Below are 19,187 nucleotides of genomic sequence, written 5' to 3' on the forward strand. Positions count from 1 at the left end.
ATAAAAATATGATGAAGCTTTAAGCATGAAATAAGAATGTACAGCTCACTCATCTTTCTCTCACATGCATTGTTCATTTTTGTTAATATACTTACAGGAAAATAAAATATTACAATATGTTTCTAACTTGCTTTATATTATATATTTTATTATAACATCTACATAATATATACATATACCATATCATACACATGTATTTTTATATACAAAAGAATAATAGTAGTCTTAGAATTTTTAGTCTTCGTAATGGCAATCCTTATATCTTTAGTATGACTCTTCTCATATCGCATGATAATGCCAAATTATAGGTAATAACATGCAATTTTGTTACAAAATTCGTTAATAAATTAGGCAGTGATAATCCTAATGTTTAAATGCTTGCTATCAACTGCATTAGTTTAATAAATCTTGTTTGTATATTCTGTTTGTAAAATTTCTCTATGCTAATGTGTATGAAAATTTTATTTACAAAACTTTTTACACTGTACACGACAAATTCCTTTAAAAAGACAATATCTCTAAGAACGCTGGGAAAACATAACAAAAAAATATCGTAGTTTTCACGTTGTTTCGGCAATAAATGTTCTTTACTCATATCGAAAGTAACGTTCCTCTTTTTTTTCTTTCACCTTTATACTGTTCAGACATTTTTATTTCATTTTCTGTCGTAGTGTAACTTTGATTTTTTTTCTTCATTGAACGAAAGCACGAATAGATACCAGAAATATGATTTATACACACCTAGTTATATCGATTTTTTATATTTATGTAGTAAAATCATTAATTTTCATGATATTGTATTGTATTATATATATACATATGAAATAATGCAAAATGTATATATTTCTAATAATTAAAGATGCCATACATTGAAAAAATAAATTTTCTTATATGTGACATAACTTATACATATAAATTTACATAAACGAAATTAAGTAGCTTATGTGACTTTCCTTTACATCACTATAATTTCTTCTTTCGAGCAACTGTTTTTTTATATCTTATATAGAATCGCGAAGATACCTTATAGAATTGTGAATAATTTAATGTAAACAATAAATTAATTAATATATTAATAATACTTTCCAAAATTTTTTTCTAAAAATTTCTATAGGCAGCTTCTACGTTTAATGACAATTCCACATTCAACGCAGAAATATGTATTTGCAAAAATGGGATATATCATCGACACTCTTTCTAGCATATGCTTATTATAATTCAATATGATTGTGATATAATAAATAACAGTCATACGAAATTATGATTTAAATACATTATTGCAACTTAATTATGCAATTAATTATACAAATTTAATTATCAAAATAATTATATTTGTACTTTAATCATAGCATGTGAATTCCGGCCTATATTTGTTTGTGACTTAATTTACTAATCTTTAAAATTTCACGAAATTACTTTTTCTGCCAAAAAAAAGCATAAAACAGTGTAAAAATATACTATTTCTTGCAATTAATGATAATTGACGGCTACATTTGCATTTAATTATCATATTGTGTGTGAATGCTTCTTGATGAGGATGCAAACAAATTGCATTCCTTGTTTTAAAACACAATATTAAAATTGCACTATCCATTAAAAGAAAGAAATCAATTATTCTTAATCTCTACGTTGTAACATTTATATTACACCCATTTTTATAAGACCTGACTGACTTCCTCTACCGATGCTTGCATCTTCCAATGAATCCAAGTCTAAGGCGGATTCTATCATAGTCGTGTCCTGCAATAGTCTAAGTCTAGACGCAGATAAAGGAGTTGTTACAGTTACTGTTGGTATGGAAGATGTATCCAGAGCGGAAGAGACCACGACACTCTGACGAGAAGGCAGCGGAGCGATTTCATCGATATCAATTGGTGCTATACTGAGAGACGCTAGCGGTATTTCGTTGGTAACAAGTTGACTTATACTGTTCGTGGTACTACCTAAAAACAAAATTTGTAATGCCAGAGATAAGTCGTCTTATTTTGGTGCTGTTGACATAGACAATTTAAAAAAATAAATAAATAAATAAGTGCATACAGCATTAAAATATAAATAATTGCTATTAAACCGTGAAGGGAAACAAGCTGTTATAAAATTTCCTTAATATAGATAGGAAAGAAAAAAAATTATATCATACAATTATTATCAGAAAGGTGCAGAGCGTTGGCCTTGTGTTCTTTTACACACAATGTATCAGCGATGCAAGCTTCTAACATAATCAATTACCCATTTAATAATGCACTAATTTTCAGTTCACACATTCTTACATTCGTAAAGTTAACATCTTACATTAGATATAGCATTGCAAAAATGTTTCATTTTTTTACACTGCTTCCATTTATGCGTGAAGACAAAAAAAAAAGAGTATATCAAACCACACTCGTCACATCCTTTGTATTACAAAATATCTTACTGAATTTTGTAAATTTGTAAAGAGAGCATATGCACATCGAAAAATTAAATGTTATTATATTGAATCAGAACTTTTCTTTTAAATAAAAGTAAAAACTTCAATACATTTCCGTGTATACGTTTACAATTTATATAATTTACAGATTATATAAGATTTTATCTTCCCTATATATACAATATATATAAAATATAAAACCAAATTATAAACCAATTAGTCACAAGCCATAAACCCTGTAATTAATGTATTGCTCCAGAATTAGTCTCGTAAAAATATAAAAGAAATATGTCACGTGATTTATTAATGCTAGTAAAAATATAATCAAATCATTCATATTAAAACACATTCAATGACTCAAAATGTATGAAATGAACTTACCGAGTAGTATGCTCTGAGCCCTCGATAACAGGACGTAATTTTAAACAACAAAGAAATACAAATTTATTGAATTATGTCCAAATTATACTAATCACTAAGAAAAATATGTCACTTAAATTTTGTGTGTGTGTGTGTGTGTGTGTGTGTATACACACACATACACATAAATACATTTATACCTAAATTTAAAAGTGAAGAACCGTATAAAAAAACATATGTTTGCATTATACACTTTTATTGTTTACACACACATGTATATGTATATATATATATATATATATATATATATATATATATATATATATATATACACACATATGATAGTAATAAAGAAACTTATGCACAAAATTCATGAAAAAATATGAAATATTGTTTGAATTGTGAATATTGAATAAATATATATGTAGAAGCAATAATAGATTTAAACGTTTAGTGTGTATAGTACTTGTTTATATAATAAGTAATATAGAATATGAATTAAAAAGAATATCATTAAGAGAAGTCACATCAAGTAAACAAAATTGGTATACCCTTAACTCACCACCGTAACTGTAATATACACTTTTTAAATAAACATTTATATGTATATGCGTAATGTAAAATGGTATTTTCAAAAAATAAATAGATCTCTTTTTCTCAACAATTAAATTCAACTTCTCAGTATTTGTATATATAGTTTTTTTTAAATTCTCAATTGAAGGAATCAAGAACAATCACGTATAATCATTTACATATGCATATGTACATACATACATACATACACTCAAATCAGTACACTCTTTCTCAATATGAAAGATTTTTTTTTCAAGAATAGGACGAATTACAATTCTAATTGTCAAAGTTTTCTAACAAGTTCAAGATTTCTTTAGTATAAGAATGTAATATTAATTATTTTATTATTCTCTTTATCCACTATAAATGAATTTTATAATTCAAAAATGCGTCATTGATTGATAATAAATGTTAAATGTCTTCATTATCACTTAATGAGCTCATGATAAAACGACGATTCAAAAGATCTTCCTCCGTACTATCGCTCGGACATAACGAATTCTCCGTATACGATAAATTGTTAGTTAGTGGTCCGGAACCGAATCTGTTGACCACGAGACCAATTGCGGTCTGTCCGATAATCGGTATGCCACCCGTGCCTAATATACGCGCCGGCAGAATATTTTTCGTTATTGGATATTTTAAGCTGTGCTCGGTACATCTCAAATTGTTATATTTAAGCATATGCGGGGATTGCGAAAGCCGTAATGGATCTTCGGAATAGCATTGGGGAAACTTTTGCAGATCGGTATAACCGTTCTTCTCACTTATTTTATAACGTAAGGGATCCTCGGAATATCGTTGAGGATACTTTTGAAGATCAATGCCATATTTCTGTTCCCCTATGCACTGGTCATATATAAGATTATTATCCGAGCACCTATGATATTCCTCTTTACATCTATGAGGATACTTGTGCAAACCATCCTCGCATCTACACGGATATTTTTGAAAGTCTGGATTTAATCGGTCTACTTCGGTATATTTAATATGTTTCACAGAATCCTGAGAGCAATGTTGTGCCGGGTATGGCGGCACGTAAGTATCGTTTATGTATTGGCGCGGATATTTTGGTAAATCCTCGGGACAACGTGTAGGATGTCTCAAGAGGGTCAACTCACCGTTTATTGACTCTATTCTTGGAGAATGTTGACCACTGATCAAATTATTCATCGAGCCCGTAAGATCCGTACTGGGACTCGTTTGAACCGTCGTACCGTTTGACTGTCAAAATGAATAATAAAAATAACAATGTAAAATGTATACATTATTGTACATCTCTTACTATATTTAACTGTGTTATCAAAATAGATTAGTAAACACATTATACATAATTACCTGAGGCTGCACAATTTTGGCAGTACCATACGTTTTGTTATTAGTAATTACATTATCATCACCAACTCGTTCATGTTCTGCACGATATTCAGGTGTGACTATCCCTCTTCGATCTGAAACGATATGATCCGAAAATGAATTCAATACACAATTAATGGATGACAATAGTTATATCCTTCGATGACTTGCATGACTTGCATATTTGCATAGATGAATATTATAACAGGTTGTACGAGAAAGATGTTACCGATTAAACTAGGTGGGGCCGGTCCACATAACACATAAAAAAAATTTCCACAAATGTTTCCTTGACTATAAGGATTAAAATTATCCTGCCCTCTTCTATTCGTGAACGATCCTTTAATCTAAAAAGTGATAATAACGATTAAAGAAAATTTTTGACATAATTTATACATGATTTTGTGTGTGTGTGTGTGTGTGTGTGTGTGTATCACACACTTACATCTTCGTTAGTCGTTTGATTGCTACTAGTTAAATACGTATGAAAACCAGCGAGGCCTAAGATACTCCAAACAGAAAAGAAACATACGACTCCTACAATTACACTGCTCGGGGATAATTTTACAGCTTCTAAAAACGGCTTGTTATCTTTTGTAACTAAAATCACAATAAACATATACGAAATGTTGATTTCATCATAATCAAAATCGCGTTTATTGATTTATTATCCAGAAATTAATATACTTACGCATAATAATATGCGTGACTGCACATACAAATATAAAAACACAAAGAAATGCGAGGGATACTATAAAAGCATAAAAATATCTATAATTTCTTCTGCCCACGCAATTACCAACCCATGGACAGTGATGATCGAATCTCTCTGTAAGAATAGTTATATTTTTCAAATTTCTTTTGCTTAATATCCGTGATTAAAGTAATATCTTATTCGAAATTAATACTGACGAGTATATCTGACAATACGAAAGAGAAAGAAAACAAGTATATAAAACTTTGATAAAACAACAGATACATACCTACACAATTGTCACATAAACTACAATGAGAGGCTCTAGGTGGCCTAAATATCTTGCATGTAAAGCAATATTTCAGTTTTACTGGTTGTCCTCTAATCAAGACTTCTTTCGTCCTGGGAGGAGGTCTGTATGTTTTAGAGTTGCCATTGTTCGGTACTTCTACAATTTATTACGAAAAATGTTTTGAGACTCAGCATTTTTCAAATATTATAATAAATATTTATTTATTATGTCTAAATGGAAATATTATTAGTTTTTTAAAATAAGTAAATTAAACCATGTAATTACTATAAGTATTCTAATTATATAATATTTGTACCAATTTGTTTTTCAATGTAAGCTGCTTCATCAGGTGTCGCTCTTGGAATTACTCCAGGATCGCTGAAGCTTGTACGGAACAAAGCAGACATTACAAATATAAATAATAAAGCTCCTATTACTGGTATTGCTGGTGTAACATGTAGTGCCAGATATGGACAACTGGAAAAAAAGAAAACTATTGTCCAAAAATTTCATTTGGTATATATATATAAAAGCATACTAATTTTCCTATTGACTGATTAAGAACAGCATTTACAGTCCGATCTTCAATATACATCTTGTATATCAAGATGCTGAATAATTATTGTTTCATTTAGATGCAGTTTTAACATCAAATGTACAATCTTAAATATAAGATTAAACTATGAATACCATCTTAATTGCATCCAATGTATCTTTGATTAGAAGAATACACAAGTTGCTTATATTCCTAATTCTATCTTTAGAGATTTATTCTTAATATCACATATAATTTAACACAATGTAGATAATACTTATTCAGAAGATCAGAGAATAATCCATTTGACGAGGAATACAAAGTATTAATAGATTAAGGATAATATTTGTAATCCAATCTTGTATTTAAAATCATCGAGTATGATCTTGCGATGCAATAATTTTGTTTTAATAGCCGGAATCTTAAAATCATCCAAGAACCAAGATCAGATTTAAGGTCAGTATTCATAGTTGATTCTTATATTCAAAATCATCTTAAGTACAATCTTAAGATATCACAAATGATATTTAAGACAAACTACATATATCCTAGTCCTAAAATGATTTTGAATATAAGATCAGATCCCATAAATAGAGTAAAATAATATAATTTTCAACATGATGAAGTCTGAATAAAATAAGAATTGAAATTGTTAAATTTTTATTAAAATTTGGTTAGGTATTTCCCCTTTGTTTTTGTGATACTTTTACATTCTTCATACAATGAGAATAAGATTACTAAATTTGAACTTGGAATTAGAATTCGAATCATATTTTGTTCAGAATTGTATTATATGAGATCTTATCTTATCATTTTAGTCTCACAAATCAATCAAATATCCAATACTTTTCATACATAAAAGATATATAAATTGCTGTAACAGCTCTAAATGTGTCTAAACTCTGAGGTTTATCCTTGATGACAAATGTAATCAAATTATGAATCAAACAACAATTCATTTGTTCTGATGATGAGATATACAATATGTTAATAGATTAAAGATAGTATTCTTTAATTTTATACTGAAAATTGAGACACTGTACATTTGTTTTATCGGTTAGATGGAATCTCAAGATTATACTGTAGGACGTATCTTAAATAAATCAGAATGCAATGAATATCAACCTAATCTGAGAAAAAATCCAATTGTTATATACTGAGATGAATAGTCTTGGAGGTAAATGTACTAAAATGCATTGCTTACTCAAAACCAAAAAACAATCCACTTGTTCCAACGATGAGGCACACGGTGACATAGAATACTCCAGTCTGTGGTGCCATCATTACTCTGCCATCGCAACAAAAGCGATTCCTACCCGGGAATAGTTCCCATTTTCGCGTGACGTGAGGCATTTTGAGTGAAACTCGTCTCACATACTGCTATATACGAACGCATGGATCCCGGCAACAGGCTGCTGGAGATTAATCACAAACGTGTGATTGTGTCCTTGAGCCATGTTCCCACTCGAGAATTCGAACAGGCACATTTCATCTCGTCCGCATTGTCTGATGAAAATGTGGAAGCTGCATGTGCCGATGGCATCCATGTATTAATCATCAACTCGTCGTAACTGTGATCGCCTGAAGCTCGTGCCACCTGCGATCGAATCGCCCAACACAACTTAACCTTTCCTGAGATTAGTTATTTTTTTCAAGTCGACGGTAACCTGGCGGAGAAATTAGCACTACAAGACGAGTTCCATTCTCTGCAAGATCTTCGTGAATCTCTAGCTATCCATGTAACGTCAATATCATCGTCATCATCGTCATCGTCATCGTCATCGTCGTCGTCCTCGTCGTTGTCGTCGTTGTCGTCGTTGTCGTCGTCGTCGTCGTCGTTGTAGTCGTTCGTCTCGATGATGACCGCCAACAAAACAAAGGGTCGCGGTGAAAGGGTTGCGGTCGCGTCGAAGGCAGTCAAAGGAATTGGGTCAGCGAGGCCACTCCAGGCCACTTACGGGGCCTCGTACGCGAAACACTGTCGGCACGCTACGGTTCCCTGTATTCTCGAGGACTGTCGCGACCACCCTCAAAGCCTCAAATCATTAACGTCCTCGTCGGCATCGTTGCGATCGCGCGATGAGCGTCCAGCCGTCAACGACAACGCGCATTATTTACACGGTCAAGTACACCACACGACCACAACTGCCTACAACGTGCTTTCCATAGTCCATTTACTCTCCGCTCGCGCGATTCAGCATTCAGCGCGATTCTCGCGAAACGCGCGCAGCGACCCCGCGCGACCTCGCGCGAAAGCGCCACGTGACTCGGCGCCACGTGACCCGAGGACGACCCGAGCGATCGCGATTCAAACGTTCGGTTCGCCCTTTTCGCGCGGGTCGATCATCGATCATCGGAATTTCTGCCGAGGAGAAGTCGTTCCTTCCGTTGCGCCGGTTAGCGCGACGCCTCGAGGATCCCCGTTGATCCCCGTCAAGCGGGAATTAAAAACTTGCGCGACGCAGAGAAGCGAATCCCCATCCCAGCGATCCGACCCACAGGGATCTTTGACGCGAAACGACGCGGACGCGGGCGTGATCTAACCGTCGCTTCTCCGCGGCAATGACAGGTAAATAAAGACGAAAAAAAAAGAAAAAATACAAAAAGAAGGTGCTCGTCGATCGTTGCGCACGAGATTGATTATTTAACGGTAAGAGAGGGTGGCGAGCGCGCGCGACTTATTATCGCCCTCGTTGCAAAATGGGTCGTCGTCGTCGTCGACGCAATGCGGCACGTCGCCGCACGCGCGCGCGCATGCCATACATAACGTACGTATACACGGTGCATTGCGTGTGTGTGAGTGACCAAGGAAATCCTGAAAATATATCGAACAATCCCGCCATCTTCGCGCACGCGGGTGACGTTCTCGATTGTGAAATTTTCGCGAAGCGAACGCGACAAAGCCCGCGAGGTGATCCATATAGATCCGTGATGACAATGTGCTGCACCGATGACACGGAAAATATGTAGAGATTTCGTCACATATATATAAACGTATGTCAAGAGGTATTACTACACGTCTGTGCTATCTACTCACTACCGTACATCGATATAAAACACCTCTTATATGGCATTAGCTCCATAATGGATGCTGGGATCTATATAGCTTTTTGTACCAGATATATGCATCGCGTTGGACGACGCTACAAAAACGCGCGTCTTTCGATTACACAAGCACGTTAAAATCAACATTGCGTGTAATACATATCTCGCAGTTTAATTTTTATTTTTTACAATTTACATCGAGGTCGTAAAAGTATATATCTATTATAATTTAAAAAGGCCATGAGATTACATAAATCGCTGAAAATCTCAAACACCGAGAGCTTTATTCAAGTTTACGTCTCTAGAACCATTTATATCGCGAAGAGAGCCAGTCCCTACGGGGAGGAGTAGAGGAGGATCCGGACGGGGTAGATCATCGAACGGCAGGTAATCGATAGCCTGCAACAAATCAGAATGACGTATACACATTCGGAATATATTACACATATGCGTCTCTAAGAAATGAAAAAAAGCTCTCGCGTGTGAAAACTACGCAGAATAATCAACAGGCTAATCATATGAAGAAGAGTCGGCGGATATGATGATCGCGCGTCGCGTTAACGAGCCTCCCTCTTGAGTCGTATCTACGATCGAAGGTACAGCCGAAACGGCTGCGGCGGCAGTGGCGATGGCAGCGATGGCGATGGCGATGGCGAGGGTCGTCTCGACAAGGGGATAGGGGTCGTCGATGTGTGGGGTGAGAGGAAGGTGCGGTAGGAAGGGCGGATAGAGCAGAGGGAGCGTGAGGGAGAGACGGAAGGGAGATCGTCGGGAGGGTGTATGAATCGTTGTTGTGGAGCGAACGGGCGGATGGACGGACGGACGCAAACGCGGACGAAATCAGCTCGGGCGATCGATACGATAAATGGATGCGTGCGATTGGTAGCCGGGAAAATCGATGACGAACACAGGGGGGCATACCCTACCTCTACCTCTACCTCTACCCTCTACCCTCTACCTCTCTAGCCAGCCGCGGCGACGGGCGAAAGCCGGCGTGCCGCGCCGCGCCGCGCCGCGCCTCGCCGCACGCCGCGCGGAGGAGTAGAGGATGGAGCAAAGACCGAAATATCGATTTTTAGGCCCCTACGCGGCGGTTCGTTCGATGCTCGTATCTGCCCCGTTTCCCCCGTACGTCCTGTCCGCGCCAAGCGCCTTTCAAAACACCGACGACGCGCGCGAGCTACACCGCGCTCGTTCACGCAGCCTCGACGTTGCCGTCAGTCGTCGTCCTCTCCTCCTTGTTATCCTCCTTGTAATTCGGATTTATCGTCGTGTAAAATTGCGCGATTCCAATTGGACTGGAGTTACAAGTGGATCATTACCGGTGCGCCGATGTTCTCAGGTAAATCGCGGCAGCGGCAAAGATGACGTCTAACCGGAGAGAGAAAGAGAGAGAGAGAGAGTGAGAGAAAGGGTGGGAGGGAGGCAGGGAAGGCGGGAGAGAGTGAGGGTGCTCGACGCGACGTGCATTCTCTTCCCCGTGGATGATTTACGAGCCATACGAACGCTCGTCAACGCGGTCATAATTAACGCGCGGTGTCACCTGCAAGTGTTCTCGCGGTGTGATTGAATATTCGAGGTAAAAAAAGGTATACGCGCGCAAGATCGGCAGCAATCGGCGGGAATTTAAGGAAGGCAGGGGTATTATTGAATAAACACACGCGAGTAAATTTGCGGCAAGAAACAATGGAAGTCTAGGTGGGAATACGATTAATATAGCTGAGAATTGCGAGCAAACGGCGGGAGTGATACTTTGACGCGGGCAAGTTGTCATTTATTGGCCTGCATTGATCTGTATACGGGCGGCGACAGCGGACGAGCGGATTGGATTAAATGTGACCAAGGAAACATTTGACACCTCGCGTGTGCAGGTGATCGTTTGTAACGATCCCGCGTCAAGCTCGAGAATAATATCGTACGTAAATACTTGATCGATATACGACGACAAATCGCTTTGGGGACTTTCGATCGTCTTATAATTCTTTTCGGATCGGAGCAACGCGGATGATTGATACGATTGCACTTGCACAATAATAAAGGATCAAGTGGAATGAATGAAGATTCAAGAAGAATTATTCGCTGGCTCGCGAGATCGTGACTTCGTGGCGAGAGGGCGACGCGACGTGTAGCTTCTTCCGAGTCTTTCCCGGCCGCCTTTGCAGATGACTGTTCGCAATCGCTAATCGCTAATCGCTAGATCGATAGCGATACGGATAAAAATGCGCAAACGGCATTGACGAAGAGAAATTCGGTGCTGTGTTCGGCGGATATCCCGCCGAACTATACAATTTGATCGGTTTATTATTATATACATCGCTTTATCGACGAGATTACGCTACGCAATGCGGACTCGTTGTAAATTCTACGAACGTAATTGTTTCTTTTCTTAAATTAAGTGCATCGCGATCACACGTAGAATACACAAAATGTAATTGAGATAAAATTAAATAGTGGATTTTAGTGCGCAAAGTGCGACGCGGACAATATTATATCTTTGAATTTTAAATTATTTAATAATAGCCTTATGATAGCTTGATAATCGTTTTTGTTCGATACAGAAAAGATGGCCATCGCCGCCTCGGAGAATTATCAGCTCAAATGGCACAGCTACGGAGCGCATCTACACAGCTCCGTCGCGACTCTGCTCCACTCAGAATCCTTCGCGGACGTTTTACTGGCCACGTCCTGCGGGCGGCACGTGGCGGCCCATCGATTCGTCCTCGCGGCCTGCTCATCTTACCTCAGTCACATTTTTCAAACGTGCCATTTCGGCGCCAACACCAACGCTCCGATAATCGTGGTCGGTAATCAAAAATCTTTCTCACGTGTACAAACTTATTAGCGTTAGCTAACTTATTAGCTAATAAGTTTTCTTCTCGCGTAATTCTTCTTTTATCAAATAGATTCGGAACAACGTATAGATGTTGAATAACGGAATGACGTACGTTATTTCATGCCGTAGGTGTTGCCTACGGAGATAGGATATCGCACGTTAAAAATCCTGATACAGTACATGTACAGTGGCGAAGCCACTGTAACCAACGATCAGCTGGAAGGAGTCCTCAAGGCCGGCGACATACTACGCGTACGTGGACTGTGGAGATCAAATACCGGCAGCAGCAAAAAGGAGAACATACAATCGAATAATCAGAAAATCGAACGCGACAAGCGGGAAACGTCGCAGTTGACCGGACAAATACAAAAGATCAAACTGGTACAACCGACCGCGGAGAAGGTAATCGAGAATGTGCAGCAGGCAGCCACGACTTGCCAAAATAATATACAGCCCGCAAAGTCGGTTGAGAGGAAGAGCACAGAGAAAATCGAGGATAAGACCAATGAATCTGAGACCAAGAAAGTCTCGGAGGAGAAGAATAACGAGCAGAGCAAGAACAAGGAAAATCTCGAGACAAACGGCAAAAAGAAGAAAGCCGTTAACAGCGACGTCGAGTCGAATAAGTCCAAGAGCGAAGGTGGTGAAAACGTGAGCTAGTTTTTTTAGGTTTAGCAATAATGCAATAAAGAGAAGCACTCGTTTGCTAACGAAAAGCCTAATATTCTTTTCATTTTTTTAGACTGAACTAAACTTGGAGTTGTTGGTAAAGGACGAGCCGATCGATTGGGAAGAAACGATCGATCCATCGGAATCACTCACGATAGACCATGAAATCGATATCAAACCAGTGCGTAAAGTTAAAGCATCATAGGCAATCGATTGTTTTTTTTTAATATAATAAAATTTAAGATAATAACGTTTGCTCTATTGTCACAGGAGATCGTACATAGCGCGGATGAGGATGGAGATATGGAGGAGGAAGAGTATACCCCACTGACATGCGATATGTGCAGTCAAACGTTTAATAGACCGTCGGATTGGGTGAGACATATAGAATTCACGCACGCTGACATGACTGAAAATCGGAGAAAGAAACGAAAGGTACTGTGTCACGAATTCTTTACGACGTATACGTACAGGAAAGATTGTGAAATGAAGAAAACGCGGCGGTTTCAGGACGATATAAATGACGACAGCAAGGACTTTCCCCCTCTGAAGTGTGATCTATGTGGCAATATGTATTCTACGCCGCAAGAGTGGGTGCGTCACATACAGACGGAACATACAGAGGAGCAGTTGGCCTTGATGAACAATTCGGCGCCCCCTAAGCCGAAAAGGGTTCACAATCACCAAAAGTTATGCAACATATGTCAAAAAGAATTCCCAAGTCACGCTTCGATGGTCATCCATCAAAGAACGCATACGGGCGAAAAGCCTTTTCTTTGCTCTTACTGTAAAAAAGGCTTCAACGTAAAGAGCAACTTGCTGAGGCATTTAAGGACACTGCATGACAAATACGTACATCCTAGCTTATACGGAAGTAATGGTAGCACGAACGCTTAAAGACCCTTCACATTTCTTTCCGACTATATATATATGTATGTGTGTGTGCGTGTGTGCGTATATACAATATATGTATATGTATGTGTATATATATATATATATATATATATAGTGTGTATGTATATACACACGTATGTGTATGTATTGTCTGCATGGCGTCTCAGTGTGGAGAGACCATACAGTATCTTATGTATATTCAATATTATGACTACGTAGACTGAACGTGTATCTATACGTATAAAATGGATGCCAAATCGGAGCACGACATGACGACAAACGAATCAAGATCTGTGTGAATCTCCACCGAAAGAAAACATAACTGAGCGCATTTTAAAAATTGCATATTGGAGAGAAATCTATACAAACTATTTTTTCTAAAGAGTAGTTGTGTCGCATTCTTTATATATAATCTTCTTTTTAATATAGAAAATAATAGAACTCCTCTCTCGTTAAACAACTTTCGATTGAGTTGAAACAAGAAAGCAATATCAGGGTCTTAATACCAAAGAGGCTGATTAATATTGCCAAAATGTGTCCATTTGATATTTTAAACCTCCTTTTTTTCTCCTTTTAATGTAGTGCACACATATATATATATATATGTATGTATGTATGTATATATATATATATATATATGTGTGTGTGTGTGTATGTATGTATATGTATATATATATATATATATATATATATATATATATATATATATATATAAAGGGTTAAAAGATTTTTGTTCAAGAGCAAAGAGAGGACAAATGATGAATGATTTTACTATTTATAGATATCTCTGTCGAGGAGTGCTTGCGTGTAAAATATAATTCTACAGTATAAATCAATATATTTAATGATTACTTATCAACTTAATTACTTAGAGTAATTATAGGATAAATCCAAATTGTGTAAGATTTAACTGTATACTATTTCTAGGCTATTCCATCCATGATAGCCCTCTTATTCCTTCAGCTCGTAAGTTAATTATGTATTTTTATATTAAAGTAGCGTATACACACAAATATATAAGAAATAAGATACTTGCATTAAGCAAAATTTGAAATTTCGGTCTAGGCTAGGATATAAGAATAATATATAACATTCAAAATTTATCAAATTTTTTGAAAATATATTGAGTTCTTCTTACATATAAAAAAAAAGAACAATGCGATATTATCAAAATACTGTCACAGTTTCTGAAACATTAATAATGTGAATATTGATTAAGAGAATGACACCATTTTGCTATACTAATCATTGTGTCACTCTTACTATAAATTTTAGTGTCAATTCTGCATTGCGCTAGCACTGTGACGAGCCAAATAACTTTTAAATGTAAAATTAAAATATATTATCTTAAAAGTGTTTTTAACTTCGCCTTACTTGTACCTCAATGTTAAATAACAGAAAACGAAATATTTAATTTTTTGGATCAGTAACATGTATGGTATCATCTCCTTGTAATTATGTCAAGCCAATTAATAATTTATTTTCTATTGAAATAAATATGACAATGTCGAATGTTCATAGGACAAAATTTTTCAAAATAATCAGTAACGTAATACAGTGCCGTTCAATGTATATGAATTCTATTTCCGTCGTATTTTTAGTTTTCTTCCTCATCGTCGATTTTGGGTGCTAGGTAATACCTGATGTGTCCAATATCGCCAATTTTATATTCACATACTAGAGGCACGTCGTCAGACATGGATAATTGAACTTGGTTGCAAAGAGGACCAGCTTTAACAAAACAATTCAAATAACGACAAGAAAACGTTAATTTTACTGGTTCCTGCATATTGACTATTACTGCTTCCTCTTCCTTATCAGCGTCTGCAGTCTGCGCTAATTTGATGTTAGCTGCAAAAGAAATAAAAGGAACTTGTAAGTCACTTATTCAACTGCATGTAAAGGATGTCTCTGTGCATTAATATTTCCGTCTTATTTTATAACAAATATTCTGTATAACATTATTTATAAACATCGTAGTGTTTTCAACTCCTACTTTAATTAAATCCATATATAAATACATCTACAAAACTTGGTCTATTATTATAATTTCATTTAGTGTTCAAATATATCCCCATGAGTACATCTTGTATGGAAGTAAAAACAAACAAGGAAAAATAAAATATGACTTATCTAACAAGCTTAGAAAAATTTTCAATATACTTTCAGTTAATGAAAGGGCTGAAACTCTGCAATTAGTTTCAATCTATTGTTGGACTTAGAAAATCGCAGCATTGAAAAAAATGTCAAATTTCCTTTATATTTTAACAACGTAAATAGAGAAAAACAAATTACAAGCTATATATTGGTATAGGAATGTAATCAATTAGGCATTAATTAGAGATCAGAATAATTATGGAAGTAGTGGGATAGCATACTAATTACAAATGTTAGGCATGAGAACGAAGGTTTCCAAGTTTCAATACGGTTGGTATTGAAACTTAAAATTGCGATATTAAGGCTTAAAATTGTTCTCCTGATTAGATGATATTTATCTTGTGTGCGTATATGTATACATTGATGTTTCATTGATATTTACCTGAGCCATAATCGCCAGACGCGCTGAATTTTATACCTTCTTTGGAACACGCGAAAGTTATAGATTCCCCAAATTGGCTCAAATCCCTACATATACGAGTAAATTCTGCAGTGGGCATTTTTACAACACACGAGTATGAAGTCTCCTGTAAAGCAATTATTTGATGAATGATAACTGATACTGTGTAGGCTTTCTACAATAAGTCATTATCTAAGCTTTAGATCATAAGCCATAAGAAATTGACCAATCATAGTCAAGTGTTTTTTTCATATTTAACTATGATTAATCAATTTCTTATAGCTTAAGGCTGATATTACATTTATTGTATGATAAAAAATTTTTTAAACATGTTAAATAACTAAAGGACAGAAAGATTTGAGAAAATCTTTCTATCTTGTAGCTAATCAACAGGTTTGAAAAGCTTGTTATGACAAAAAAACGGATAAATGTAATATTAATCTGACTTAAAGCTTAGATCAGAGCTGTTCAAAGTTGGTATATTTTTGGCTTGAAATTGAAACATGCCAGTATTCACACTTGTTACCATTCCTATTCTTTATTTCATTGCTGTTTCGTTGTAGTACGTGATGCTTGATTTCATGGACGACACTAGACTGAAATCGCTAGTTATTGACCTGTGTCTTTCACTATGTTTAAAAGTATTCTCTAATATTAATCTAATATTAATCTAACTAAGATACTATTATTCATAATATATTTAACTATAAAAATATAAATAACAGAATACTTCTAAACTTAGTGAAGGACACAAGTCAAAAATTTTTAACAATGTCAAACTAATGTCGTCCCTGAGACTGAACGTCGCATGCTACGACAAAACAACAATGAAGTAAGAAATAGGAACGATAATAGATATGAATACCAGCACATTTCGATTTCAAGCTAAAAAACACTAACCTTGGACAGCACTGGCTTAGGTAATGACTTATTGTACAAAGCTCATTAATATCTACTCTATTAATTTAACATAAGTAAACCTCACAGGTATACCCAAATGTTCTTGATCCATATTAATCAGTTTCATTTCATATTCGGCTAGCTTCTCCTTGTTGGGCGATTCGAATATAAAAACGACCGACTCAGGATTGTCCCATGCTCTGAGGGTTACTGTGTCTTCTGCACCGGCGCATCGTAATATCTTTGACATACTGGAAACAGGTTTCGTGATTGATTATTGTTATATACAAAGTACATTAATTATCATAACAATTTTCTGATTCTAGACCTGTCCCTTTTGTATACATTTCTCAAAAATTGCACATGCATTTATTTCACTTCATATAGCAAAAGACATAAAGTAAAAGTAGCCAAAAGAAACACAAATACTATCTCTTTGTTAAAAATACAGTTTGGCGCATAACCTTTAAATTATTATGTCCGTGCTCACCAACTAATGCTCATCCCCATTGATAAATTTCGATCGCAACGATACTTGTCGAAGCCATCGCTCCTGAGATTCAACGAGACGAGGGAAACGTGTGCATTGTCCATCGCCTGGACCTGAATCCCCGAGTCAGAGCATTCGAAAGTCGCCTCGGTTAGGAGATCCTTTACCGCATCCAATACCTTCTTCAGGATCGCGCTTTGTACCAAACGTGCTTCGAACATTGTGTTGATTCTTTTATGTTAACACTGATAAATTCAGCGTCCTCCAATGATTCCCTGGTAAAAAATGCAGCTGCGTCAAAAATAGTTCAAAGAAACAACTCGTTTAACTCGTTGTGGTTTCTTTGGAAGTTCGGACTGTTTGGAGGACGGTTACCCGCGCTTTTATCAGGCGTTCGTTTTAAGCGGAAATAGATGGCATTCGTAAGTTATAGCTCCTGCCAGAGAGATACCTAAGAAAGTCATGTCGATTTTTATCGTCGAAATCGCTCGTACATTACCGCCAGTACATCCATTTTCAATTTGAGAACTATGTGATTACATACATTTTCATCGATAAAATTATATCGTCGAAAGTAGATGTGGTTCGTTTCTGTACTAAATCCAGGAAGTTGATTTTGTATCTTCAAACAAGGCAAAAATTACAAAAGTGAACAAATTTATTAGATGTTGACCAATTAAATTATTAGTATTCTAGTAAATTCGCTCACTTTTATATTGTAATTTTCATCTCGTTTCAAGATACAGAATCGCTAGGACAGAAGTACCGACTATCTACAATATATTGGGTCATCTAAAAAGTATCCGCGGTACTTTGTCACTAGATATATGATTATCAACACACATCTAGTGACAAAAAACCGCGGATACTTTTTAGATGATCCAATATATAGGAGCCAATAGAATTATGCTAGTGCAACAATTTCCGCCGTTTGGCGGAAGTTGGCGCGATAGCCAATCAACGTCTCGCTCGAAAGTAATAGATATATTAGGTCATCTAAAAAGTATCCGCGGTTTTTTGTCACTAGATGTGTATTGATGGTCATATATCTAGTGACGAAGTATCCGCGGTTTTTTGTCACTAAATGTGTGTTGATGGTCATATATCTAGTGACAAAGTACCGCGGATACTTTTTAGATGACCCAATATAATTTCCACCGCGCGACAAAAGTTCAACTCAATCCAATTTTTACCGCGCGGCGGAAGTAATATTACATCATTTCTAGAAGTTTTGTATGGTAAGGCCGACTTAAGAACATAGAATTTGCGGAAGTTATAAGACTGGATTCACATCTTGACGGAAAAACAGAAAGCAAAAAAACGGAAGCCAATCAGAACTCGCGGAAAGACAGAAGCAAACAAGAGAAATGTATCGCCTACTACTACTGCGAGTTCCGATTGGCTTCCACTTTTCCGCTTTCCGCTTTTCCGTTAAGATGTGAACCCGGTCTAAGAGTTAGGACACCGAGTGATATTTTTTGATTGGTTCCGCTTAAAGACCCTAGAAATAAAAGTCCAATCAAAGATGTCTCCAATCTCATTGGCCAAAAAATGATATGACGTTGCTGTTAAAACTTCC

At 36.3% G+C, this 19,187-nt stretch overlaps 3 protein-coding genes across 10 annotated transcripts; 1 reads left to right on the plus strand and 2 right to left on the minus strand.

The window, feature by feature from the left end:
* Positions 1-127: 127 nt before the first annotated feature.
* On the minus strand, positions 128-8,423 carry app (Palmitoyltransferase app). Of its 2 annotated transcripts, XM_011065855.2 has the most exons (9): positions 7,425-8,417; positions 6,002-6,162; positions 5,683-5,841; positions 5,391-5,528; positions 5,145-5,299; positions 4,929-5,046; positions 4,682-4,794; positions 4,465-4,567; positions 128-1,943 (listed from the first exon to the last, which is right to left on the minus strand). In XM_011065855.2, the coding sequence occupies exons 1-9, from the start codon at positions 7,571-7,573 to the stop codon at positions 1,639-1,641; spliced, it is 1,401 nt and encodes a 466-aa protein (XP_011064157.1). In that variant the 5' UTR covers positions 7,574-8,417; the 3' UTR covers positions 128-1,638. The 2 variants fall into 2 exon arrangements, with proteins under 2 accessions (XP_011064157.1, XP_011064156.1); XM_011065854.2 differs by lacking the exon at positions 128-1,943 and having other exon boundaries at positions 3,422-4,567; positions 7,425-8,423.
* A 135-nt stretch (positions 8,424-8,558) lies between these two features.
* On the plus strand, positions 8,559-15,692 carry LOC105151889 (uncharacterized). Of its 7 annotated transcripts, none has more exons than XM_011065858.2 (6): positions 8,559-8,789; positions 11,824-12,065; positions 12,228-12,749; positions 12,841-12,948; positions 13,038-13,202; positions 13,278-15,692. In XM_011065858.2, exons 1-6 carry the CDS (start codon positions 8,783-8,785, stop codon positions 13,662-13,664), a joined length of 1,431 nt encoding a protein of 476 aa, XP_011064160.1. In that variant the 5' UTR covers positions 8,559-8,782; the 3' UTR covers positions 13,665-15,692. The 7 variants fall into 7 exon arrangements, with proteins under 7 accessions (XP_011064160.1, XP_011064159.1, XP_011064161.1 ...); XM_011065857.2 differs by having other exon boundaries at positions 8,737-9,226; XM_011065859.2 differs by having other exon boundaries at positions 8,737-9,214.
* On the minus strand, positions 14,761-18,019 carry PCNA (Proliferating cell nuclear antigen). Its single transcript, XM_011065853.2, has 4 exons — positions 17,609-18,019; positions 17,204-17,369; positions 16,201-16,345; positions 14,761-15,512 (listed from the first exon to the last, which is right to left on the minus strand). Exons 1-4 carry the CDS (start codon positions 17,827-17,829, stop codon positions 15,259-15,261), a joined length of 786 nt encoding a protein of 261 aa, XP_011064155.1. The 5' UTR covers positions 17,830-18,019; the 3' UTR covers positions 14,761-15,258.
* Positions 18,020-19,187: the final 1,168 nt, after the last annotated feature.

Source organism: Acromyrmex echinatior, chromosome 2 (assembly GCF_024713525.1).
Source record: "Acromyrmex echinatior isolate Ae372 chromosome 2, ASM2471352v2, whole genome shotgun sequence".
In the NCBI taxonomy this organism is placed as follows: domain Eukaryota; kingdom Metazoa; phylum Arthropoda; class Insecta; order Hymenoptera; family Formicidae; genus Acromyrmex; species Acromyrmex echinatior.

Coding starts and splice junctions, on each gene's coding strand:
- app (XM_011065854.2), bottom strand. CDS start 7,573: ATGCCTCACGTCACGCGAAAATGGGAACTATTCCCGGGTAGGAATCGC. Junction 5,300..5,390: donor AGTCACGCATATTATTATGC/GTAAGTATATTA, acceptor TTGTGATTTTAG/TTACAAAAGATAACAAGCCG. Junction 5,047..5,144: donor ATCAAACGACTAACGAAGAT/GTAAGTGTGTGA, acceptor ATCACTTTTTAG/ATTAAAGGATCGTTCACGAA.
- LOC105151889 (XM_011065857.2), top strand. Junction 12,750..12,840: donor AGAGCGAAGGTGGTGAAAAC/GTGAGCTAGTTT, acceptor TCATTTTTTTAG/ACTGAACTAAACTTGGAGTT. Junction 13,203..13,277: donor ATCGGAGAAAGAAACGAAAG/GTACTGTGTCAC, acceptor CGGCGGTTTCAG/GACGATATAAATGACGACAG.
- PCNA (XM_011065853.2), bottom strand. CDS start 17,829: ATGTTCGAAGCACGTTTGGTACAAAGCGCGATCCTGAAGAAGGTATTG. Junction 16,346..17,203: donor AAGAACATTTGGGTATACCT/GTGAGGTTTACT, acceptor ATTGCTTTACAG/GAGACTTCATACTCGTGTGT. Junction 15,513..16,200: donor GTCTGGCGATTATGGCTCAG/GTAAATATCAAT, acceptor TTTCTTTTGCAG/CTAACATCAAATTAGCGCAG.